This window comes from Pteronotus mesoamericanus, unplaced genomic scaffold (genome assembly GCF_021234165.1).
Source record: "Pteronotus mesoamericanus isolate MK-2021 breed Mesoamerican mustached bat unplaced genomic scaffold, CSHL_Meso_final scaffold_36, whole genome shotgun sequence".
Lineage (NCBI taxonomy): Eukaryota > Metazoa > Chordata > Mammalia > Chiroptera > Mormoopidae > Pteronotus > Pteronotus mesoamericanus.
Window position 1 is genome coordinate 12,454,015 of NW_026555313.1, and position 27,355 is coordinate 12,481,369.

The 27,355-nt window shown below is 36.7% G+C and overlaps 1 protein-coding gene and 1 pseudogene across 1 annotated transcript in view; one reads left to right on the forward strand and one right to left on the reverse strand.

Annotated features, from left to right (window-relative positions):
- CUL5 (cullin 5) overlaps nt 1-27,355 on the forward strand; it is a 100,865-nt gene that overhangs the window by 21,821 nt on the left and 51,689 nt on the right. The window contains exons 3-5 of the mRNA XM_054592421.1: nt 20,466-20,565; nt 24,121-24,297; nt 27,135-27,276. Coding sequence (XP_054448396.1) covers nt 20,466-20,565; nt 24,121-24,297; nt 27,135-27,276 — 419 coding nt within the window. The remainder of the gene's footprint in view (nt 1-20,465; nt 20,566-24,120; nt 24,298-27,134; nt 27,277-27,355) is intronic.
- On the reverse strand, nt 11,955-21,684 carry LOC129085966 (14-3-3 protein zeta/delta-like; annotated as a pseudogene).

The following is a 27,355-nucleotide window of genomic DNA, read 5'->3' on the forward strand; positions in this document are numbered from 1 at the left end:
GGTTCAAGCAGTGTCATAATAGTGTACACAGGAAATACAGTCTCAGAAGGTATACATAGTTTAACAATCGGAAACAATAGTTTACAACTGTTAGGGTACCCCAGGCAAGACATATATATATTGGTCAGGTAGTAGAGGTTTAGAAGCCTCCCCCCCACCCCCCGCCCAGTGTGCTCTCTCCTTTCATGGGACCTCTCTCTGTAGAGTTCCTAATCCAGTACTTCATTTCAGGCCTTGATTTCAGGTGGACTGTCTGAAGGCAATTAATTCCAAACAGTTACATTTATCCGTTACACAGTTCATTTGCCTCACTAGTGCGGATGATCTGTGTGAAAAGTGTAGGCGTGGGGCTGCTCCCTGCTGTCTCAGCACCGGACGTGTGATTGGAAGCTTGGCAGTCAGTCTAAATTCAAAGCAATCACAGCAGTGTGGAAAGTCAACACCAGGAGTTTTGTTTTTGTTTTTTCAGGAAGAAGGGAAAGCCTTTAAGAATAGTTATGAAAAACAAAAATTGCTAATGTTTTTCTCTTCCCCTGATGCCGGGTTTCATTTTCTCTCCCTCAGTATGTCCAATTCAGTAATGAAAACTATTCACTTTTTCCTCAATTATCCAGACCTGTAAGAGGAACAAAAGCATTTGTACAGAAAGACATTTTTGTACAATCTAACTAGGAAGACATAATCATGTTTAGGAATTGGTCTGGATGAAATCCCAAACTTTCAAAAACTTTCAAAATAGGTTTATGTCACCTCACACCCCTTTTGCCCTGATCACTTCCTTCATGAGCAATCTGGAAAAAATCAGTTCCTCTGAAGACAGCTGTGTTTAATAATCAAATTATCTTACTAAGGTGTGTGTATAAGGAGGGGTGAGGTGACTATAAGAGAAATTGAGGCAGGTTATTAATATATTGTTGAAAACTGCAACTAATCCAGAAAGTTGAATACAGGTCTATAGCAGTGAGAGATCCATAAGAGGGATTGAGAGTCCAGTCTGTGAGAGTGAGTAGAATGCTCTCTCCCATCCTGTAGCTTTTGTCTGTAACCACAAGTTAGGAGTGTACTTAGTCTCTGTATCAGATACATTGAACTAAGCTACAGCTTGACTTCAGATGGCCCATCAGAGAATAAGCCCTTTCCTGTGGGTATTGCAAGAGATTCAAATGGTCCAACCAGAATGTGTGATGTTTTCAGTTTATGGCTCCACAGAATGTCTTAAATCTTCAGCAGTCCTCAAATCAGAGTCATGTTCATTGAGCATATGTCTGTTGTAGCTCAGTACAGTTTGTATTGAGGTTTAAATAGCCCAGTACCAGACATTATTGGATTGCAGCTTAAATTCAGATCCAGGTAATTAGGGTCTGTGAATTCAGAATTCCAAAAAAGCCAGTGACTTTTCTTCAGAGTCAGCAAAGCCAACATGTGGCAAAACAGACAGTCATGTTCCAAGTCAAAGTGGCAAGACTTTTTGAAGCCTCTTTTATCTTGTCATTCTTAGAGTCCAGATTGATCCACTCAAAAACATGCACTTCAGGCTGGAAGATCATTGACCTCTAAAGGTCAGACATCTGATTTCAAAAGAGCTTGGTAGCAACTAAAGTTGCTTTTTTAAAACTCCAAAAGTACATTGCTAGCTGCAGATTTTCTTTGTTTTCATGTTGTCTCTTTTTTCTCGTAGACATCAATATGTAAAAATAGTAGTAAATACCATTCATTACAGAGATTTATCCTGTTTTCAATACTTAAACAGTTTAAATTCCATTCCCTTCACCAGCAGTAAGGTTATATCTCACTTGTTTTCCCTTTTTAAAACATTTTATTTTTTATTGTATTTTTTCCATTACCATTTATACCCTCTATATCTTCTTCCACCTCCACCCCCACCAGAATCACTATCATTAACTTTTTATTTTGCAGTTTTTCCTAAGTGATATTATCTTTCTAGCATTTGTGAAAGTACAAACATACAATATTTTATATCTTTATCATTCAGCCAGATGAAATAACCACAGAATACAAATCCATCTTTTTAAACTTCCCCTGCCCCTTTATTCTAATTACAAATTTACTTAAACCCAGTAGTAAAATTCAGCGTTTATACCATTAACATTATAGTTGCTGGGAGATGCTGACTGGAATGGAAGAGGTATAGAGGAGCTGATATAGCAACAACAATTAGGCTGAAGAAACAGTTCAAGTGGTTTCCTCTCCCTTAGTTTATCTAAAGCTTTCTTCATCCCTGGGATCTAATTTAACTATTATTTCCTCATGCTTGCAGGAAAGAGCAACACAAAAGTTTAACGTTGGTGGTCCACGCAAAGCCTGCCTCTGGGAACTTTAGGGTTTTTTCTCCTCCTACTTGGAGGTGAAAACAACCACCAAAGGCATCGCCCACTTGAATAAGCATGGCCAAAAGCAGCCAGGGAATTAAGTGAGCCCACTCTCCTGGAGTTAGAGCTATTCCTTTTAAATTTCATAGGTAGCTTTTCCCTCTCACAGGCGAAACCAACTCAGCTGCTGTTGCATAGCCACCCGAGCTGAAAATTTGTCATCCTGCCACTTCATCCTTCCTTTTCCCAAACAATGCTTTCACTTTGTTTCCATGAGTAGGAGTTGTTCTGACGAATCCCACTTCTAACACCACCACATCAGCAGTCTCAAGACCACCTCAGGTTCAAGGATTGCTAGGAATACTCAGTTGTATTCATGGCTATGATTTATTACAATGGAGGCTACTTAACATGTCACGAAGATGCATGTGACAAAAGCTAAGGGAAACCAAACATCTTTTCCCAGTAGAGTCACACAGGATATACTGAATCCCTTCAGCAACTAATTGTTACAACACATGTGGAATCTTGTCTACCATGGGAGATCACTAAAGACTCAGTGCCTGTGGTTTTTGCAAGGTTCTGGTCACATAGGCCCTCTGCCTGACATGAGCCAAAATTCCAGACTCCTAGACAAAAAGCAAGTATTCAATATAAATCAGATTTTTTACATAAACAGTATAGGTACAGTAAGCCATTCTTATCAGGAAACGGTGAGAACTTTCCCAAAATCCAAAATCTCTTATTATCCAAGGGTTAACTTTGCAACCATGTGTTCCTAAGGATAGCTGTCAGACTTGCTATAATTTTTGTGTGTGCGCGCACTGTATCAATGAGTTGTAAATATGTAACTGAATAATCTATACAAAAACATTAAGCTGTTATGCTCAGTTTTTCTTTTATTGCATAAGAAAATAATTTCCTTAAATAATATAGAACTTGTTGCATAATATTAACTTATACCCATGATTCTGCCTTTTGATAAATTAGCATTTGGTGAGAAACAGCAGTGACCTTTTAAAACTTCATAGCATTCATGTATGCATATATTTTTCTTAAATTATCTGATTAAATTATTTTATGAGTAATATGGTGGATGTGGTAGACAAATATATTTCATTTTTGCTAATATGTATTGATAATATGATTCGTCATCTAGAATAATGCTTGTTCTCTGTGCACTCCTGACTGGGAACAGGAGCATAGTGTGATGCTATTGCTTGCTTAAAATAGACTTCTAAGAAGAAATAGTCAATAGCTTTATACTTGCTACAGTTAGTGGTCTCGACATACTGTTTTTAAAATTCCTTGATCTCCTTGGAATTACCCAAGGTTGCTCAATATGTTGTCCTTTTAGGATTTCTGTAAGTCTTATCATGCCATCACCTAAATTGTTAAGACCTACAGTAATGAAAACCTTTCCAAACTTTAGCCTATTTAACCATATTAATAACATGTTGCTTATATTTAATTTTGATGTATCAATATTAAATTACATTGACTATTTGCTTCCCTTTTCTCATAATCTGTATCCTTGTTTTTCAGCAGGAGTGCTATTGATGTTTGGGGTGGTTATAAAAGATTATCCTGCATGTTTTGGGTTACTGCTTTGTTCATCACTCTCATGAAGTCTAGTGTACTATGTACTCCCTTTTTACCCCTCGATATTGAGACAAAAATACTCATATGTTTCCAGATGACCTGAGGGGGCAGTACCTCAGTCAGTTGAGAGTTGCTGTTTTAGATGACATATTGTTTAGTTTGACTCTGGTGTGTGAAATTGAAGCCAGAATTAAATAATAAATTATCTTCAACTTGTAAGACCTAATTTTTTTAGAAAATCCCTCTTTACTATCAATAATTTTTAAATAGATGTTTTTCCTATTCCAGAGTTGGTTTTTGTGACACTATTTTCTTACGTTTTTATGCCATATTTTGTCTTAAATTTGTCTCATCTCAGTCATCTTAGCTTACATAACATCCTTGTGTGATGCCATAGTTCCATTTTCTCCTTTTCTTTTACCTGAGCTTTCATCTCTTATAAGAAGTTCAGATTATTCTTCTGAGTAGACCTTCTAGGCTCATGTGGCCTTTTGTTTCCTGCATATGTGTCTTTTAAGTTCCATAAGTACTCCAAATTTAGAATCATAAAAATCTGTCATTCATAGTCTCAAGCCCACAATCTGTCAGCTACCGTGAACCTCCTGTGTGTTTTCACTTCTTCATACCCAGTTGATTACTAGGTTTCATAAATTTTTATTAAATATCTCTTGAAGTTCATTTCAGCTATATTTTCCCCACTGTCTTCATCTGAATGATTAAAATAGTCCTGCACCTCCCTACCGTCTTTGTTGTATCTCTGCATATTAGTTTTCTTTTGCTGCGTAACAAACTGCTCTAAAATTGAGCAGCTGCAAACAAACAAAAAACTTTTTATCTTATAGTTTCTGAAGGTCAGGAATCTAAAGCAGCTTAATTGGGTGGTTCTAGCTCAGGGTCTGATGAGGTTGCAGTCAAGCTCTCGGCAGAAGATCTAGGCCTCTATTTAGCTAGGGGTGAATGATATTTGTCCAAGCTTACCTGATTGTTGGCAGGTCTCAGTTCTTCATTAGCTCCTCAGTTCCTCACCATGTGGAACCTTCCATAAGACCATTTACAGTGTGGTAGCTTTTTTCCCCAGAGAGAGCGAGCTTCCAAGACAGAAGTTGTTATGTTTTATAACATATTTTTGGAGGTAACACACTGTCACTTCTGTCATATGCTTTTGATCATACAGACAAATGCTTATACACCATAGGAGGGAACTAAACACAGATATGAATACTGGGAGACAGGAATCGTTGGTGGTCATCTTAGAGGCTGTACTTCAGAGTTAGAGGAAATAGATGATGCAAGGTTTAGGAAAAAAATGCCAAAAAAAAAATTCCAGTTTATATCATTAGTGAGGATGAAAATGAAAGAGATTACTTTGAAAATTAGTCAAAATAAAAAATAAATTTTGAATAAAATATAAAATAAAAAATAGATCTTTGAATAAAAAAATAAAAGAACAAAAAAAGAGACCAAATTATTAATTTGAAAAATAAAACCAAAGAATGTAGAGCAAAGGCAAATTATGGAAAATTAAATAAAAATTAATAAATATGGAGGCTAGATCTAGAATTAGGTTAACTTCTACTAAAAAGCATTTCAGAAGGAGAGAACAGAAGTAGTAGAGGGGAAGATAGAGTCAAAGTATCAGAGTTTAAGAGTATAAGTATCTATATGTACAATTTATTCAACTTTCTCTAGGCTTAGAGTTGGGGTTTTTTTTTGCCATAGAATTATAAATAGTATACTTACCTTGTATATGTGAGTATATCCTTTTTTCATCTCTAATCCCACATATTTTTTGTTAAGCTGACTCTTAAGGAATTGATGACTTGATAGGTTTTTTCACATAATTAAGTTGTAAAAACTACTTGGATATATCAAAACTTGTTGGATTACCTAAGCAGTGCTAAAGTGGTAAGGGGTTTATGGCCTATAATGCATATATTAGGGGGGAAGATGAAAAATGAGTGATCTAAATTTTCATTGCAAGAAATGAGAGTAAAACCCAGCAAATTAAACCTAAAGAAAGTAGAAGGGAAGACAAAAGCCGAAATTAATGAAACACAAAGTAATTGTACAATAAAGAAAAGAAAAAAAGACAAAAATTAACCCTAGCTGATGTGGCTCAGTGGATGGAGTGCCAGTGGATTCCCAGTCAGAGCACATGCCTGGTGGGGGCTCAGGTCCCCAGTCAGAGGCATGTGAGAAGCAACCCATTGATGTACCTCTCGCACATAAATATTTCTCTCCCTCTCTTTCTCCCTTCCTCCCTCCTCTAAAAATAAATAAATTTAAAAAGGGAAAGAAGAAAGGCAAAAATCAGTTATTTGGAGAGAATAATGTTTATTCCATTTTTGTTCATTTTCAGATTTATAATTTGCTTTATTTTCTGGTTTCTTTGGCGTATTTTTTGTTCTTTTTCTGGGTTCTTAGTTTTTTGTTGAATTCTTAGTTAATTATTTTTGTATTTTTCTTTAAAATAAAAGCATTAAAAGCTATATTTTTTCTTAATATTATTTTTTAAAAGATTTTATTTCTTTATTTTTAGAGAGAGAAAGGGAGGGAGAAAGGGGGAGAAACATCAGTGTATGGTTGCTTCTTGCACACCCCCCACCGGGGACCAAGCCCATAACCCAGGCATGTGTCCTGACTGGGAATCGAACCAGTGACCTTTTGATTTGCAGGCTGGTGCTCATTCCACTGAGCCACACCAACCAGGGATAATATTGCTTTCATTATAGCTTTCGTGTTATGAATTGTTTTCCCTTTTTTTTGCTTTCTTGATGGTAATTTTTTTTCTTCAATCCTTGTATTGCATAGGAATTTAATTTCTAAATAGTGAAGTTTTTTGGTTCACTTATTTAGTTATGGATTATGATCACAAAATTAGCCATAAAAATATCTTTTAAAACTTTTGTACGTGTACATGTGCTCTTAAAAAGAAATTACCTTTTTGAAACTTTCATGAATAATAAATCATATCTATTAATTGTATATGATTTGTTAATTTTTTTCTCCTAGATTTTCAAATGTTGAGAGATTTTGTGATAGACACCAAGACACTATTGGTTAGCTAAGCCATATTCATTCCCAGTTTTGTCTGCCTTATGTGCCTTCCATTTTAGAGTCTAGGTAATTTATTCACTTCTTTGGCCTCCCTTCCTGCTAGGGTTGCCATGTGACAGTTCTGGCAAATAGGTTTACAAGAAGGCTTCTAGGAAATGTTTGCTTTCCCGATGATTTAAACCAGTGCATCTGGCACTGTCCTCCCTTTCCCTCTTTAACAATCACATTCATAAGAAGCTAACATCTTAAGATGACAGAGACAGAAAGATCCTGGTGAGGGTCTAAACAAACACCAGCAATCACCTATGTCTAGACTCCTTGTTACATAAGAAAAAGAACCTAATAATCTAAAGCCAGCAATTTTCAACCTTTTTCATCTCATGGCACATGTAAACTACTAAAATTCTGCAGCACACGAAAAAATTAATTTCTTCCAATCTGACAAAAATAGGTATTATTTTGATGCATTCACATTGGACAGCTATTCTTGTGTTGGCTGTTGTCATTTTTTTTTCCTTGACAATCTAAGGGGAAAGAAGTCAGTGCCCTTGACTGAATAGTCAGGTATTGCATGTTTTAAAAATTCTTGCAGCACACCAGTGTGCCTGCCATGACACAATGGTTGAAAATCGCTGGTCCAAGCCACTGTCGATTGAGTTAAATGTTGTTTACAGCTGAGTGCATCCTAACTGAAATAAGGATGTGTTAAACTATTCCAGTGTATTTGTGTCAAGTTCTTGCATATCTTATTATTTTTGTTTTATATTTTGATATATATTTTCTGGTGTAAATAGATGGACTTTTTTTCCCCATTCATAAAATATTTATTCCACTTAAATGAACTTAATACATGTATTCTTAACAATTCTTAGAATGTTCATGAAAATTTCATAAGACGTTAAGTAAACCTAGCCATAAGTTATTTCCCCGTTAACAACTTTACAGCACATGTATGTTAGGCAAGTATAAAAAGAAAAAAACTCACAAAAGCAAAAAAAAAAAAAACCCTAAAAATAAGTTAAATACATGGGGGTTTTTTTGTTTGTATTACTGCAGTGCTTGATATACATGAAGTAACAGATATCAAGCAATTCATTTGACTGCATCATTACTTGTACATTTTTTCTTAGGTTGCCTAAAACATTCAAATACAAATAAAATGAGTGTAGCAAAAATAATGTAAGCAAACAGCAGGTAACTTTACAGATAATGGAATGTGAACCATATCTGCCCTTATCCAGAGTAAATTGGGTCACAACTAAAGGACCACTTTCTAAACTATAGTCAAAGGTGTGCACGTTGAGATTGAGCGTTCCACAGATACACACTTGATTCAATGTGTACCTATCCATGGGATATCCATTTCTATCCTTTAAGTGCTCCAAAACTTAAATGCCTGCATCAACTACACCTGTGACTGGAAACAGTTATATCTTTTATTCTTCACTAGGACAAACCAATATGTAAGCAGTTTTCCTTGCTAAGACATGGAAGCAGTTTAATGGTGGTTTTTTTTTATGTCTAATTTTTATTCTGAAATGTAAAGCTCTTCTGAATTAAAAGTACAGTGGACATACAATATTATATTATTTTCAGGTATAGACAGAGTGAGATTTCACATTCATTACCTTACAGAGTGATCACCGCAAAAAGTCTAATATCCATCTGTCACTGTACAGAGTTACTGTGATATTATTAATATTCCCTATGTTGTACTTTATAACCCTGTGACTTATTTATAAGTATGTACATCTTAATACCCTTAACCTTTTTGCTCTTATCTCCACCACCCAACCCTCTGGCAATTCCCAGTTTTTCTGCATCTATGGGTCAGTTTGCTCTGTTTGTTCATTTCTTTAGTTTTTTAGATTCCACTCCTACGTGAAATGGTAAATTATTTGTCTTTCTCTGACTTAATTTCACTTAGCATAATACCCTCTAGGTCTATTTATGTTGTCACAAATGGCAAGATCTATTTCTTTTCCATGGCTCAGTAATATTCCAGTGTGTATGTGCATGTGCGCACACACACATCCACTTTTTCTTTATCCATTTATCTAGTGATGAACACCTGGGTTGCTTCAATAACTTGGCTATTATAAATAATACTGCAGTAAATGTAGAAGTGCATATGTCCTTTTGAATTTTTCTACTTCTGGGGGCTTATCTAAAGATAAGTGAAATTGCTGGGTCCATTTTTGTCTCTTGTTGCATAGTCTCTGTTTTAAAATCTTTTTGTTTGATACAAGTATTGCTATCCCAGCTTCTCTCTTGTTTTTTTCATTTCCATTTTCATGAAATATCCTTTCCATCCCTTTATTTTCAGTCTCTGTGTGTCTTTCAATCTGGAGTCTCAAGTAGGCAGTATAATATATGCAAGGGTCTTGTCTACCCCCCCACCCCCCACATTCAATCCTCTTATATTTTCTCAATGGAGCACTTAGTCAACTTCCATTTGAAGTAATTATTGACAGTAATGTGCTTATTGCCATTTTAATTGTTTTCATACTAGATTTATAAGTGGTTGGTCTACTATATTTACTATATGTTTGCCTTTACTGGTGAGATTTATTTTCATTTTCCTATTTCTAGTTTGGCCTTTTCTTTCCCACTTAAAGAATTCCCTTTAACATTTTTTGTAATGCTGGTTTAGTGGTGATGAACTCCTTTAACTTTTGCTTCTCTGAGAATCTTGATTTCTGCTTCAATACCCAATGATAACCTTGCTAGGTAGAGTATTCTTGGTTATAGGTTTTGTCCTTTTCATCATGTTGAATATATCATGCCACCCCTTTCTGGCCTGCAAAGTTTCTGTTGAAAAGTCAGCTGATAGTGTAATGGACATACCTTTGTATGTAACTAGTTTTTCTCTTGATGCTTTTAAGATTCTCTTTATCTTTAACTTTTAACAACTTAATTATAATGTGTCTTGGTGTTGGTCTCTGGGTTCATCTTATTTGGGACTCTTTGCTTCCTGGACTTTGTTGTCTGTTTACTTTGCAAAGTTAGTAAAGTTTTTAGCCATTATGTTCAAATATGTTTTCTGTCCCTTTCTCTCTCTCTTTTCCTTCTTGGACCCTATGATTCTAATGTTAGTATGCTTGATGTTGTCCCGAAGGTCCTTTATGCTATCTTCATTCCTTTTCATTCTTCTTTCTTTTTGATATTCCAATTGGGTGATTTCTACTACCTTGTTTTCCTGATAGCTGATCCATTCTTCTCTGTCACCTGATTTGCTTTTGATTCCCTCCAGTGTATTTTTCATTTCAACTGTTATATTCTTTAGTTCTGATAGGTTCTTTTTTAGAATTTTTATGTCTTTGTTCAAGTTGTTGAAATTCTGACTGAGTTTTTTCATTTTTCTGGAGAGTTGAATGAATACCTTCACGACTGTCACTTTGAACTCTTTAGTAGACAGCTTACCTGTTTCATTTAGTTTCTCTTCTGGGGTTTTGTCCTGGTTTTTTTGTTTGGAACACATTCTTTTCAATCCTCATTTTGCTTGTTTGTTTCTATGTATTGTACTAGGTATGAAAGCTAAACCTCTTGGTCTTGAAAAAGTGGCCTTATTTTCCTGTGGAGCCCTTACTTAGACGATGTCCCCCTTGTCACCAGAGCCAGGTGCTCTAGAGAGTGGAATAATGTAGCCTTATGTTGTAGTTGGGCCACAACTTTTATGAACACACTAGCAGGCAAGGCTGGTCTCTGGCCTGCTGGCTGTGAGGCCTGGCCCCAACTGTTGCAGGCTCACCGGCGTGCAGGGCAAGGCTTCTGTGTGGCAGGCTACAAAGCCCACCCACTGCTGTGTGCTGGTGCTGAGTGATGCTGTCCACTGGGTATGGCAGGACAGGAAGGGCTTTGGAGGGGTGCTAACCTGGGTAGGTCCTCAGGGAAATGCCAGGGTGGTGTGAACATTGTTAGCAAGGTTAACGGACAGTGTAAGATATGGCACCTTCCAGTGTCAGACCAGCTGGGTTAAAGAAAGGGGGGAAAATGGGACCTACCAGCCTCTCTGACACAAGGAAGTTCCAACAGATCCCTATCTCTCTAGCACACACCCTAAAATTAGTCAGTGTAGCACCTTCATATATGACCTAGGTGCTTCTCATACTGCTACCTGTGTGCCAGAGCTCAGAAAGAGTGCATCCTGCGTTTCCTACAGCCCTTTGGCCCTCCCAGATGTAAGCCTTGCTGGTTTTCAAAGTCAGATGTTATGAGGGCTCCACTTCTTGGCTCAGGTCAACGAAGCGAGGGCTCAGACCCTTCACTCTTCGGGGACGGCCTCCACAGTTGTGATAACCCTCCCACTCGTGAGTCACTGCATGAGTGGTGAGTAGGGTAGGTCCTAACCAGGCTTAGTCTCCACCCCTCCTACCCGTTTCAGTGTGCTTTTACTTTATGTCTGTAGTTGTAGAAGATCTGTTCTGCTAGTCTTCAGGTGGTTCTCAGAGATAGTTATTCTATATGTAGTTGCAATTTTGGTGTCAATGAGAGGAGGCGAGCTCAGGATCCTCCTACTCCCCCATTTGAACTTGAATCTAGGAACCTTGCTCTTGAATGCCAATTTAGCTTGTCCATGCAAAGTCATTCATTGTGGTTGTTGCACTGCCCCCACAAGAAACGTGCCTCTGGATGGTATTGCCTAAGTTACTGGAAGGAGTTTTAGTACTTGTCCTTGTGAAGCCACAGTGTTCCAAAAGTCCTATGCCAGGCATTTACAACTCATATAAAAATTCCACATCCTCATATTGGCCACCTCAAGTTGAAAATATAACTCCCTAAATGTTAACTGGCATTACTCCCCTAAATATTAAACATAAAAACCACATGGGAAATACTGAAATTCAAATAAAAATAACGTAAACCTGTCAAATTGTAAATAAAAACTATTTGTGGGACATCGTGGAAGACAGATTATCTACTGCGTAAATTTCAGAATGAGGCAGACAAAAGTTGGAAGGCCAGTTAATTTTCTCCTCCCTCTCCTGCCTCAGTTTCATCTCCTTGGGTATTTGATGTCCACAATGTCAAGTTATGTTTCAGAAATTGTATTATTAGCATGCTGTCTTTGTATGAGTCTTCACTTACTGTATCCAACTTCAGCAAAGCCTTTATCAAAAGCTTTCTCCTGGGAGTTCAGAATCTCATAATAGAACACAGAAAAGTTCAGAACTAGGCCCAGTCTGATAAGATGTGTTGGTTGCATCTCGGTAGGCTTGTTGTGACTCATCCGCAATTGCTTGCTTGTCATCACCAGCAGCAACCTCAGCCAAGTAACTAATGATATTAGTCTCCATTCCTTTTCAAATCAAGACTTTGCTCTCTGCTTGTGAAGCTTTGGGGGTCAAGAAGTTTTCCAAGAGAGACATCATTGCAGATATCTCTTAGCTCAGTCTCAATTTTCTCTCTGTATTCTCAAGTCATTTGTTGTTTCTTCCCAGTACCTCCCATCTTTTGCTCAACAATTGAGATGACCCTCCAAGATGACCTATAGACTCCTACAACATTTTTATAAGCATCAAAGAAAAGATTCCTCTCCCCTTTGGATAATTCAGGTCCTTACTCAGAGACTTCATGCATGCTGCCATGTCATCATATCCCTTGGCCTGCTCTGCCAGTTTGACCTTCTGTGCTAGCTAGTTCATTTGTATCTATGACTGGATGTTCTGTGTCCAGGGGGCAGTGGGCTGACAGGGGCTCAGCAGTCTCTACACGGACATACCTTCATAAATAATGCTTTTTATTGTTACATATGTGATGTTTCTTCTAGTGCTTTTAACCATAAATTCCCTTTAGCATGATAGTAATATTGCCACGCTGCTTTCTCTTAGTTTGTGTTTGCCTACTATCTCTTAAAACACATGGTCATTTTTTAAAAACTTAGTAAAACATACATTACATAAAAATTACTATTTTAGCCATTTTAAAGCGTACAATTCAGTGACATTCAGAGTACATTCACAATTTGTACGAACATCAACAGTATGCATATCCATTTTTAGACCTGGTCTGGTAGCTCAGCTGTTTAGAGTATTGTCTTGATTCACTAAAGTTGCAGGTTCAGTCCCATCAGGCACACACACAAGAATCAACCAATGAATGCATAAATAAGTGGGACAACAAATTGATGCTTCTCTCTCTCAAATCAATAAATTTAAAAGAAAAAAGAAAAAGCTAAAAAATATATCTCCATTGTTAGAACTTCATTATTTCAAACAAAAGCTCTATACCCATTAAACAGCAATTCCTAGTACTCCCTTTCCCCAGCCCTTGGTATCTACCATTTAACTTTTTGTTTGTGTGAATTTGCTTATTCTAATTGTTTCACATAAGTGGAATCATGTAATGTTTGTCCTTTTGAAAAGCATACTGTCTTCCAATGGGATAATTTATTCAGTTGACGGTCAATATTATAACTGCTATTCTTATTTTTACTGCTTCTATAAATACTACTTATTAGATACTGCCTTTTCCCTTATTTTTGTTAATTTGAAATTTCACCTCCATCAGTGATTACTTTCCTGTTTCTCACTCTCAGTCAAAGGCACATGGTATTACTATTAATTAAAAGCAAAATACTGCCCTGGCCAGTGGCCCAGTTGGTTGGATCATTGTCCCGTGCACCTAAGGCTGCAGGTTTGATTCCCAGTCAGGGCACATACGTGGGTTGTGGATTAAATCACTGGTCTGGGCATGTTTGGAGAACATCAGATTGATGTTTCTCACATCAGTGTTTCTCTCTCCAACCTAGTAAACCACACTGGCCGGGACAGCATGTCCCTTTTAAAAAGTAGTTTGGTAACATACTCCAAAAGATTGTGTTCTTATTGATTCAGACTTTATTTCATATGTATATATTGTTTGCCATTGCTTCTTCCCTTTTACATTGAAGTGCCATTTGATACAACAGATAAAGTATGTGAATTAGAACACTCGAACCTATAAATGGGCAAATATCAGAAGCAAGGTTGAGTGAAAAAAATCATTTGAAAATACTACTATTTACTAAATTTTCTTTTCTTTTTCAATTGTATTTTATTGATTATGCTATTACTGTTGCTCCAATTTCTCCTCTTTTGCCCCCCTTCCACCCTGCTCCCCCACTCTCTCAAGCAATCCCCACACAATTGTTCATGTCCCTAGGTCATGTGTATAAGTTCTTCAGCTACTCCATTTCCTATACAGTACTTTACATCCCCATGGCTATTCTGTGACTACTTATTTATACTTCTTAGTCCCCTCATGTCTTCACCCATTCCCGTAAACATCCCTCCCATCTGGCAGTCATCAAAACACTCTCCATATCCATGATTCTGTCTCTGTTCACCTTGTTTGCTTAGTTTGTTTTTTAGATTCAGTTGTTGATAGATAATATTTATTGCCACTTTATTGTTCATAGTTTTGATCTTTTTCTTAAATAAGTCCCTTTAACATTTCATGTAATAATGGTTTGGTGATGATGAACTCCTTTAGTTTTTTCTTGTCTGGGAAGCTCTTTATCTGCCCTCCAGTTCTAAATGATATATTTTCTGGGTACAGAAATCTCAGCTGTAGGTCTCTGCTTTTCATCACTTTGAATATTTCTTGCCAATCCCTTCTAGCCTGCACAGTGCCTTTTGAGAAATGAGCTGACAGTCTTACGGGAACTCCCCTGTAGGTAACTAACTGCTTTTCTCCTGCTGCTTTTAAGATTCTCTCTTTATCTTTAACCTTTGGCATTTTAATTAAGATGTGTCTTGGAGTGGGCCTCTTTGCATCCATCTTGTTTGGGACTCTCTGTGCATCCTGGACCTGCATGTCTGTTTCCTTCAACAAATTAAGGGAACTTTTCTTTCATTATTTTTTCAAATAAATTTCCAGTTTCTTGCTCTTTTTCTTCTCATTCAGGAAACCCTATGATGCAAATGTTGTAAGGCTTGAAGTTATCCCAGAGGCTCTTTACACTGTTCTCAGGCTTTAGGGGTTTTTTGCAATCTTTTTTTTTCTTGCTGTTCTGATTGGTGTTTTTTTTCTTCCTTATGTTCCAAATTGTTGATTTGATTCTCAGCTTCATCCACTCTACTGTTGTTTGCCTGTAAATTGTTTATTTCAATTAGTGTATTCTTCATTTTTGACTGAACATTTTTTATGCTCTTGAGGTCCTCACCGAGTTCCTTGAGCATCCTTACAGCCAGTGTTTGAAACCTGTGTCTGATAGATGGCCTACCTTCATTTTGCTTAGTTTTTTCCTAGAGTTTTGATCTCTTCTTTCATTTGGTCCATGTTTCTTTGATTCCTCATTTTGGTAGCCTCTTCGTGTCTGTTTCTGTGAATTAGTTAGAGCTGCCGTGATCCCCTGTGTTGGTAACATGGGCTAATGTAATAGTTGTTTTGTAATGTCCAGTGGCATAGCCTCCCTTATAGTCCAAGTGGGGTACTTGAGGTGCACTCTTCATGTGGGCTGAGTACACCCTTCTCTTGCAGTTGAGCCTTGCTTGCTGTTGGCAGGTCAATGGGAGGGATTTACCCAGACCAGTCAGTTGCATGGACTGGCTAGGACCACTGACCACCACACCTACCCGCCATAGAGGATAAGCTGTGCAGGGACAGGGTGGTGAGGCTCCATTGTGATCTGTATCTGTCCACTGGGTGCACCAAATCTCAGGTTTTCTGGGTGGTGTGGACCAAGGTCAGCCCCCTCCTTTTTTCTGCCTGGAGCCACCCTGCATGAGCTATAAAGCAATCTGAGGTAGCTGCTACTTGTGCTGGGCTTGTATAAGTTAGGTGCAAAGGAGTCTCGGGGGATCTCCAGAGTGGGGCAGATAGTGTTAGCCATGTTAATGGAGTCTCAGATACGGCACCCACCTGCTGTCTCTGTAGATATGTGTGGGGAGAGCTCAGAAAAGGGATAATAGCCTCTGCCTGCCTTTGTATCTGGGAGAAAGCTGTCCTTCAGCTCCTGCCTTAATGTCAGACACTTCTGTTCCTCTCTGTATGCTGCTTGTACCTTTCAAGCTGCTACCCTGGTGCTGGAGCTCAGAGGGGGTGAGCCTGTGTAAGTCCATGTGCATTCTTTAAGGGGAACTGTTTGGGACTCCAGAATTTTCTTCCACTGACTCAATCCCTGCTGTTTTTTGCAGCCAGAAGTTATGGGGGCTTATCTTCCTGGCACTGGATCCCTGGGCTGGGGGACCTGATGTGGGTCTGAGACTCCTTGCTCCCAAGTTATCCCTCCTGAATTTTTATCTACCACATGTGGATGTGAGACCAGGCTGTTCTGCATCTCCGCCCTTCCTACCAGTCTGGATAGATGTGGTTTCTTTAATTGCGTAGTTGTCAGACTTCCATTCAACTTGATTTCTGATAGTTCTGAGTGATGGTGGTTCTATATTTTAGTTGTAATTTTGATGTGGTTGTGTGAGGAGGCAAGCCGTGTTTACCTATGCCTCCATTTTGACCAGAAGTTGCCAGTAAAATTTCTATAAAGTTTAGAAATCCTAATAGCATGTTGTAAAACTTGAGATAAAATAAATTCAGGCTTGGTTACTTTTGGGGTTGGATGTAGTAGAATTAGGGAGTAGAACATAGAGGGCTTTAGGGGTATTATAGTATATTCCTCACGTATAATATGTTCCTCAAAATGTGTATGATAATTGACCAGGAGACTTGACATATTCTATTGTGTGAGTAGTATTGTGTTTTGAATAAGAAAGTGTATTGAGGACATTTTCCGTAATATAGCAACACGTGGGCATACCTGGAGGATGGAAAAAGGGAGCTAGAGAAGGTGTATAAGATTATCAAGTTTGATTCTTTCTTGGGTAAGATTTCTTTGGAGATACTCTACCCTACATCCTTCACTACACCATTCCCTCTTGCCTTATGAGGTATAAGTCACATTTGAGCTCTTCTGACATGTACCCAGCAGTGGTTTGAATATGCAGGGATACTAAATTAGTCTTACTTCAGGGAGGCCTGGATCTCCTCTGAGTGACTTTTGCTCTAGAATTCTCCAAGCTTTATCAAACTGTCTTAGAACTACACTTACAGTCTAATATTCTTGATACATAACCTTTCTTTTTGTTCTTCCCTGCAGGGCTACAGGGGCATCCAACCTGTGGCCCAGGATGGCTATGAGTATGGCCCAACACAAAATTATAAATTTACTTAAAACATAAGATTATTTTGTGATTTTTGTGTCACAATGTATTTAATGTGTGGCCCAAGACAACTCTTCTTTCAGCGTGGCCCAGAGACCCCCAAAAGGTTGGATACCCCTGGTAGACCATTATTGTAGGCTTACATCCTTTGCCTAGCTTCCAGTACCTCACCTCGCATTTTCCCCCACAGACATTTCCCTGAGTAAATCTCTTGCTCTTCAAACCCCATATGCTTCTTGGAAAACCTCAACTAACATCAGTCAGTATTTGTAAAGTTCCTGGCACCAAGTAAACAGTCAATTAATATTGGTTTCTGTTATAATAAACAAGAGATGATGGTGATTTTGATGATGGAGGCAGTGATGGATGGAAATAACCAACTTGGAGCGGCATTTATGTAGTAGGTACAATAGGACTGTGAGTGAATGTAGGGGATAAGGTAAAGTTAGTTTGCCTAATTTCTTGATTATCACTCCCCACTGCACACGCTAACCATGTTAATTTGTTTATAGTTCTTTGCAAACACCATAGTGATCCATTGTTTCTCCTTCATAAAATATTCTTCCACTGTCCTCTTACATCTTGTGTTTATATACATAGTAATAGTTGTAAACATATTGAATCATAGTCAGTCTATTTTTGTATGAGTTTCTTCTTTCCAACTGTAGATTCCTTTAGTTGTGAGGTGAGATTGCAGCCATATTATAGGGGTCAGTTAACCATTCTGTACTTTATTCAAAGAGAAATGGAAAACTGTTGGAGAATTTTAATTGTAGAGATAACGTGATACGATTTTTGAGTTTTATAAAGATTATTTTGGCTACTGTTGGTTGGATCGATTGGAGCACTGCAAGAATAAATTTGAGGAAATGCTTTGGTATGGGCTCTGGGGCCTAATTGCCTGGTTCCCCCTTAGGTATAGTACCTGTGTAATCTTATCTGATTATTAATTCATATTAATATGAATTAATATGAATAAAGACAATAATCTTGTATGATTAATATTCATATTAATATGCAGACAAACTTTTGGGTTATAATAATGTTCCTAAGAATCTGAATATAAAATAAACTATTTGGCCATTGATATATTACAATTTTGAAGCTTTTAGAGATGTTTTATTTAGATTTCTTTGACATTTTTTATAGCAGGGACTTTAGAAGGTATTGAATGAGTCTGTCACTGGGGAGTATTTTTTGAATAAAAGAATACTCAATATAAGACTACCTTTTGTTATGTTTTCCTGCTTTACAACTTAGTAATTAAGAAATTAACTTTGTGCATATGTATTAATATTAAATATATTTCTGTAATGAATGTCCTTGAGGGAAAATGTGTCAACATTGTAAGTTTAGAGTTTTTATCTACCAGTTTATAAGGGCTTTTGTTGTTTATGTATTTTTAAACAAAGGAGACTATAGTAATTAATGTGTAAATGTAATAAATGTATGGGGAAGGTAGGAGATTCGTTGTAATGGACTTATTACTATTTTTTCTAAAAGATAGACTACATATATTGTGTTAAAGAATTAAAGGGCCCCGACTGGTGTGGCTCAGGGGGTTGTATGTCATCCCACAAACCAAAAGGCCTTGGGTTTGATTCCTGACCAGGGCACATGCCTGGGGTTGTGGGCTAGGTCCCCTCTTGGAGCAGTGTAAGAGGCAATCAATTGATGTTTCTCTTGCACATTGGTGTGTCTCTTTCTCCCTCCCTTTCCCTCTCTCTAAAAATAAATATATAAAATTTTAAAAAATAATCAAAAGGATTTATACTCACTTTGCATAAGAAAAATATTAATAGTTGGCCAAAAAGTTTGTTCTATGTTTTTTCTGTAAGATGGCTCTTATATAGAATTTAGTTGTCATTAACTTCATTTGAAACACTTTTGTTAGATTTTGACAGCTGCAATGTCAGCATGCGTTTAAAAACAACGTAATCAAAATTGGTGAATTTTTGTGTGACCCTTCTAATATTGAAGATGGAAGAAAATAAGCAACATTTTCAGCATATTATGCTTTATTATTTCTAAGAAATGAAGAAGCGCAACTGAAATGCAAAAACAAAAAAGGTTTGTGCAGCGTATGGAGAAGGTGCTGTAACTGATCAAACAGTGTCAGAAGTGGTTCGTGAAGTTTTGTGCTGGTGATTTCTTGCTGGACAGTGCTCCATGGTTGGGTAGACCAGGTGAAATTTATAGTAATCAAAAGGAGATATTAATTGAGAACAGTCGATGTTACACCATGCAGGAAAAAGCCAACGTAGTCAAAATATCCAAATCGAGTGTTGAAAATCAGTTGCAACAGCTTGGTTCTGTTAATCTGTTCAATGTTTGGGTTCCATATCAATTAAGTGAAAAAAAAAAAAAACCTTCTTGACCATATTTCTGCATTTGATTCTCTACTTAAACATAATGAAAACATTCTGTTTTTAAAACAAATTGTGACAGGTGATAAAAAGTGGATACTTTACAAAAATGTGGAATGGAAGAGATTGTGGGGCAAGCAAAATGAACTACCACCAACCACACCAAAGGCCAGTCTTCATCCAAAGAAGACCATTGTGTGTTTGGTGGGTTGGGAAGGGAGTCCTCTATTATGAGCTCCTTCTGAAAAACCAAACAATTAATTCCAACAAGTACTGCTCCCAATTACACCAACTGAAAGCAGCACTCTATGAAACACATCCAAGATTAGTCAACAGAAAATGCGTAATATTCCATCAGGATAATGCTTCTTTGATGACAAGGCAAAAAATATTAATTTGGCTGGGAAGCTCTGATTCATCTACCATATTCACCAGACATTGCACTTTTGGATTTCCGTTTATTTTGGTCTTTACAAAATTGTGTTAATGGAAAAAATTTCAATTCCCTGAAAGACTGCAAAAGGTACCTGGAACAGTTCTTTGCTCAAACAGATAAAACAGTTCTTTGGGGAGATGAAATTATGAAGTTATCTGAAAGATGGCAGAAGGTATGGAACAAAATGGTGAACACTCTATTCAATAACTTCATTGGTCAAAATGAACAATGTGTCTTTTATTTTTACTTTAAAACCCAATGAACTTTTGGGCAATCCAGTTGCTTACTTTAGGGAGGGGTGTAGGAAGTAGTATACTTTTATGATTAAAAATATTTTATCCAGTAACTAGCAGAGATTTAAAGAAAACAGTGAATGACGAGTAATAAGAATAAACAAATGAAATGTGTGAGAAAGCTTAAAAAATGGTTGGTCTAGCTTGGCCCATGGAAACTGTATTAAAATAGAACTTAACATGAGTTTTGTCTTTGTTCTTGTCCCAGTGTTAACGTTTGTTTACCTGCTTTATTTTTATAGGGATGTGCATGCAGTCTGTCTCTGGGATGATAAAGGCCCAGCAAAAATTCATCAGGCATTAAAAGAAGATATTCTTGAGTTTATTAAGCAAGCACAGGCAGTAAGTTCTGTATCTTTATATTAAGCTTGTTTTAAGGTTTTACTCAGGAATATTATAAGAAATATTTTGAATGTAGAACTTCCTAAAGTAATTTTTAATATCACTTTTTTAAAAAAAGTCAATTTTTAATTGACTTTTGATATATTTGTTAAATAAATTTTTTAATGAAATGATTGTCATTGGTTTTCCCCCCCTTACTGACATTTCTTTCAAGAGAGTACATTATTATCCTCAATTAAAAGGCATTACAAACAACAAATGAACAAACAAATTTATAGACAGACAACAGTATGGTGGTTACCAGAGGCAAAGGGGATGGGGAGAGGGTAAAGAGAGTAAACTTACTAACCAATTTAACCTAAGTAAATTTAATTTTTAAAAAAGCAAAGAAAAAAGATACAAAGAAATAGTTTCTTAGATGTCCCCACTACCATTTTTTTTTGGCCATGTGTCAGCCTACATAAATCTACTTTTTTCTCACAACTAATACCTCTTTATAAGCTGACAGTAATTTTCTTCAAGTTCCATCCATGTTGTTCCAAATGGCAAGACATTTTTTATAACTGAATAATATTTCAGCCCTATTTTCTTTATCCATTCTTCTGTCTATGGACATTTAAGTTGTTTCCGTAGCTTGGCTATTGTAAATAATATGGAAATGAACACGGGGGTGCCTGCAATCCTCCCTCATTATCTGTGGGGGTTGGTTCAAGGACCACCCTCCCCCACCTCCAGCAGATACCAAAATCCATGGATGCTCAGTCCCTTACTCAGCCTTCTGTATCTGCAGATGCAGAACACACAAATGTGGAGGGCTGACTGTAGAGTTTTTCAACTTAGTGTTTTTGTTTTCTTTGGGTATATAGCTAGAGGTGGAATTTCTGGATCAAATGGTAGTTCTATTTTTAATTTTTGGAGGAATCCCCAAACTATTTTTCATAGTGGCTGCACCAACGTACATTCCTGCCAACACTGCACAAGGGTTCCCTTTTCTCCACATCCTAGCCAATATTTATTTCTTGTCTTTTGGATAGTAGCCATTCTACCAGGTATTAAGTGGTATCTCACTGTGGTTTGGATTTTCATTTCCCTGATTAGTGATACTGAGTATCTTTCCATGTACCTGTTGCACATCTGTGTGTCTTCCTTGGAAAAAGGTTCAGTCAGATCCTCTGCCCATTTCATAATTGTTTTTGGGTTTGTTTTTTTGCTGATGGAGTTGTATGAGTTTTTTTTAAATCTATTTTGGATGTTGGCCCTTTTCAGATGTGACTTACAAATATTATCTCCCTTTCAGTAGATTGCCTTTTAATTTTGTTGCTATTTTCTTTGGATGTGTAAAAGCTTTTTAGTTTGATGTTGTCTTGCTTATTTTTGTTTTTGATATTAAACAAAAAATCACCACCAACTCTGATGTCTGATGTATCTGATGATACAGGGAGCTTACCACCTGTATTTTCTTCTAGGAGTTTTATGGTTTCATGTCTTAAATTTCATTCTTTAATTCATTAAAAGCTTTTTTCCCCACTACCATTTATCCTTCCTGCTCTTCCACCTCCATCTACCTCCTCCCTACCCCCAGTCTTTAATAAATTTTGAGTTAATTTTTGTGTATGGTGTAAGATGGTGGTCAAGTTTTATTCTTTTGCATGTTGCTGTCCAGTTTTCTCAACACTCGTTGTTGAAGAGACTGCCTTTTCCACATTGTAGATTACTTTGGTATGTATGGAAATTTTAACAATATTCTTCCAATTCATGAGCGCAGAATATCTTTTCATTTTTATGTCTTCATCAGTTTCTTTCATCAATGTCTTAATGGTTTTCAGTGTAGGTCTTTCATTTTCCTGGTTAAATTTATGCCTAGGTATTGTATTCTTTTCTGACGCATTGTAAATGGGATTGTTTTCTTCATTTCTCTTTCTGATGGTTCGCCATGAAAACACAAACAGTATAGAAACACAGATTTTGGGGGTTTGATTTTGTATCCTTCAACCTCACTGAATTTTTATTCTGTTATTTGTGGAGTCATTAGGGTTTTCTATATATCATATCACATTCAAATAGAGACAGTTTTATGTCTTCCTTTCCAATTTGGATACCTTATATTTCTTTTTCTTTCCTAATTCCTCTTGCTGGGACTTCGGTGTTGTGTTGCCTAGGATTGGTGAGAGTGGTCATCCTGTCTGGTTCCTGACTTTAGAGGAAAGGCTTACAGCTTTTCACCATTAAAGTGATGTGAAGTTAGTTGTGGGCTTGTCACATATGGCCTTTATTTATTGTGTTGAGGTACATTCTCACTGTACCCACCTTGTTGAGAGTTTTTATCATGCAAAGATGATGAATTTTGCAAATGTTTATTCAGTATCTATCAAGGTGACAGTATGATTTTTGTACATTTTTGCCTGTGTGGTTTATTACATGGATTGATTTGCCAGTGTGGAACCATTCTTGCATCACTGGAATAAATCCCACTTGATCATGTGTATGATCCTTTTTATATGCTGTAGAATTTGGTTTGCTTTTATCTTCAGGATTTTTACATCTATGTTTATCAGGGATATTGGCCTGTAATTTTCTTTTCTTGTTGCATCCTTTTCTAGTTTTATAATCAAGGTAATGTTGGCCCTGTAAAATGAGTTTGGAAATGTTTCCTTCTCTTCTATTTTTTGGAAGAGTTTTAGAAGGATTGGCATTAATACTTCTTCTTCTTGCTAAAATTCACCATTGAAGCCATCTAGTCCTGGACTTTTGTTTGTTGAATTTTTTGATTACTGATTCAGTCTCCTTACTAGTAATCAGTCTGTTCAGATTTTCTATTTCTTTATGAATCACTCTGGGTAGATAGTATGTTCCTAGTAATTTTTTCATCTCTTCTAGGTGGTCTAATTTGTTGGCATATAATGTTCATGGTAGCCTCATGATCCTATATATATCTGTGGTATCAGTTCTAATGTCTTCTCTTACATTTCTGATTTTATTTGAGACCTGTCTCTTTTATTCTTGTGAGTATACACAAGTTTTTTGTGAACCAGATATTTTTATATTTTTTTGTACCAGATATTTATAGCAGCATTATTCCAGATAGTGAAAACAATGCAAATGTCTGCCAGTGGACAAACATAAACAAAATATGGTACATCCCTCAAATGAAATAGTACTTAGCCTTAAAAAGGAATAAAGTATTTATACTTGCAACAATGGGCAAATATGTAGCCATAGAAAATAAACTAGTGGTTGCTTAGGGCTGGGAGGTGGAAGAAGGGAGAGACAAAGGGGAAGAAAAGATGACAGCTAATAGATACAGGGTTTCTTTTTTAATTGACATTATTGACATAGAAGAGTTTCTTAGTTTCAGATAGACAACATAATTTGATACATATATTGTGAAATGATCACAAGTCTATGTGAACATTTTAATTTCCTCTTGGATATATACATATGTTTAAAAGATTGTACAATGAATAAAGTATTTTAAACTTACAGCATAAAAATGTTTTAGTATTCTTTAAAACACCTGTATATCAAATTGGTACAATACTTTTTTCTTTTTTCCAGCGAGTACTGAGCCATCAAGATGATACAGCTTTGCTAAAAGCATATATTGTTGAATGGCGAAAATTCTTTACACAATGTGATATTTTACCGAAGCCTTTTTGTCAACTAGAGATTACTTTATTGGGTAAACAGGGCGGCAATAAAAAATCAAATGTAGAAGACGGTATTGTTCGAAAGGTGAGTTTTCCCTTTTTTCCCCTAATATTCTTTAGAAAGGATGATTTGAAGACTTTTAAAACTAATTTACATAAATAGGTTTTTCTACTTCACATATAAATTTCTTTCCAGCTCTTGCTGGGTTTTATTGAGTAATATATTTTTTTCTTTCATCCATTTTCAGCTTTAAATGTCTTCCATTTTTTTGTGTGGTGTTAAGCTTTATAACTGTGTTTCAAACATCCTCTCCTTTGCTTTTCCTTTCACTTTCTCCTTTTCCTAGTTTTATCTTTGAGATTTTATTTCCTTATTCAGTCTTTGTAATTTTACCTTCCTGTAAATTGAATTGTTTTTATTCTATCTCAAAAATCTCTCCTTTTATTAGGTTACCTTTTGTTATCTTTGTGACTAAACTACTATCATCTCTCTAATTTTTTTACTTGATTATGGTTGTTATAAACTCAGTATGTTCTGTGTTTATTTTTATATTTTGTATAGTTTTTAGTTAAAAGCTGTGTGCCCAGGAACAATCCATGACTTAATGGAAAAAGCTAAGCTCTAAAATTGGATTCCCAGATTTCCCCTTCAACTCTCGATCAGTGGTGTCCTAACCCCTCTGTCCTCATGCATTGTGATTTTCCTATTTGTCAGACTCAAATGGAACCACAGATTTGAAAAGCTAAAAAGGCCATTTGAGCTTTGAACAACTCACTACTTGCTACAATGATTATAGCTTGAGCTTTCAGGCATTCAGACATTCAAGTAGCAGTCTAATCATTACTGCCCAGCCTTAAAATTTGTACTAATGCTGTCAGAGTTCTTATAAAATGTAGATATCCAATGGTTATTAGTGGTAGAAATAGCTGCAATATGAGACATTAGCACCACGATCAGCCCCAAAAGAAAAACACTTCAAGATGCTTTTTAATTTGCAGTTCCATAATCTTGTTCACTTTTGTTTTTCTGTTGTTTCTTTAATTTTTACTATTCCCTATGGATTGTGGGAATCAGCATCACTTAATGATTAAGAGTACAGATTCTAGGACCACAGTTGTTGGACTCAGGTTCCAGTGTTGCCACTTAGGAGCTGTGTAAATGTGGGAAAGTTAGCTTTCCTCTCTGTGCCCCAGGTTCCTTATGTCTAAAGGGAGATAATCGCACCTATGTCTAAGTTGTGAGGATTAAATGAGTTACACATATGTAGAAAGTATTTAGAGCAGTGCTAGGTACATAGTGAATGTTATATAACTATTATTTTTGTATTGATGTTGCTGCTGTTGTTAATAGTATTTCCTATATCTGACAAAGTTACTTGGAGAGATACTACATACTTATGAATATGTATATATTATTTCCGTCATTTAAATAGAACATCTGGCCCTGTCTGGTGTGGTTCGGTGGGTTGGGTGTCATCCCACAAACCATAAGGTTGCTGGTTTGATTCCTGTTCGGGCCATGCCCGGGTTGAGGGCCAGGTCCCTTGTTGGGGGCATGCGAGAGGTAACTGATCAGTATTTCTCTTGCACTTCGATGTTTCTCTCCCTTCTTTTCCCCTCTCTAAATATAAATAAATAAAATCTTTAAAAGAGAAGACACAGAAGACAGTCTTTGAAAACAAAATGGAGCATCTGTAAGATAGATTAATATGTACTTTTTTTTAAGGTTCACTATCAAACATTTTCAGTGGTTCTTTTTACATTGATTATGTGTTTGTATAAATACGTACATGAGCATTTCAAATACATACCAGTATTTTTGAAATTCAACCTTGGAGATATAGGGGAAATAACATTTTCCAGGTACTACCATATTTAGTTTTTACAACCACTTGAAATTTGTACTATTATTTTCACTATTCTACAGATGGGGAAAGCAGGTAAATAAGTAACAGCTGGAATTCAAATCCAATTATGTTTGACTGAAAAACATACTCTTTACCATTATTTACCATATATTCTTTACCACATTTAAATATACTGCTTCCCTGAAGTATGCAAGTGAATGTAGACCTAAGAATTTGAATTCCTTTTTTAGTGTTTGTACTTAATTTTTTTGACCCCAGCGCAGCTGTCAAAATACCGAGCCCTCTCTTTCCAAGACTCGCGCTCATCTTAATCTTAACTCTTCTGAACTCCGAACTCCAGATCCATCCTCCGAGACCTCCCCAAATAAAAGTGCTGCTCCCCCTGCAAAAAAAAAAAGAATTGTATATACAAGGTCTGTCTGGAAAAAGTCCAGCCGTTGTTAATATTATGAGAACAGTTGTGACATTGGTGTAACCTGGTAGCCAAGAAGAGTGGACTGGAATGCACATGCATGAAAAATGACAACTTCAATATACTAGTTGGGGGGGGGGCAGTAGACACCGTTGAGTGAGCATGTGTACTCTGGGGCCATTGCATTCAAAACGTGCAAGTACAGCAACAAATCTTCAACAGATTTTGCGTTAAGCTTGAACATTCCTCTGCGGAAACTATGTGGATGATTCAGAAGGCCTTCAGGGACAATGCAATGAGTGCAGCGCAAATGAAAGTGCGGCACAAACGCTTAAGAGATAGTTGAGAATCTGTTGAAAGTGATCCATGTTCTGGAAGGCCTGCTACAAGCACAACACCTGAGAATGTTGATTATGTACAGGTTGCAGTCAACAGAGATCTGAGACCTGTGAGGTCCCAAGGTGTCTAACTTTGAAGGGGACTGAGGTGCAGTTGTCTTATGTGCAATGTTTCTTGTATCTTCTTCAATAAATGTCTCTTTTTTCCATAATGCATGGCTGGATACTTTCTGGACAGATGTCATGTATACTTTTTATATTAATAATGGTAATGATTGCGTGTTTTGGTTTTTTTTTTCTCCAGCTCATGCTTGATACATGGAATGAGTCAATCTTTTCAAATATAAAAAACAGACTGCAGGATAGTGCAATGAAGCTAGTACATGCTGAAAGATTAGGAGAAGCTTTTGATTCTCAGCTGGTCATTGGAGTAAGAGAATCCTATGGTACGTTTGAACTTTAATGATTATAATTTCCTTTTCATGCAAATTCTAAAACAATTATAGAGTAGTACTATAATTAGTA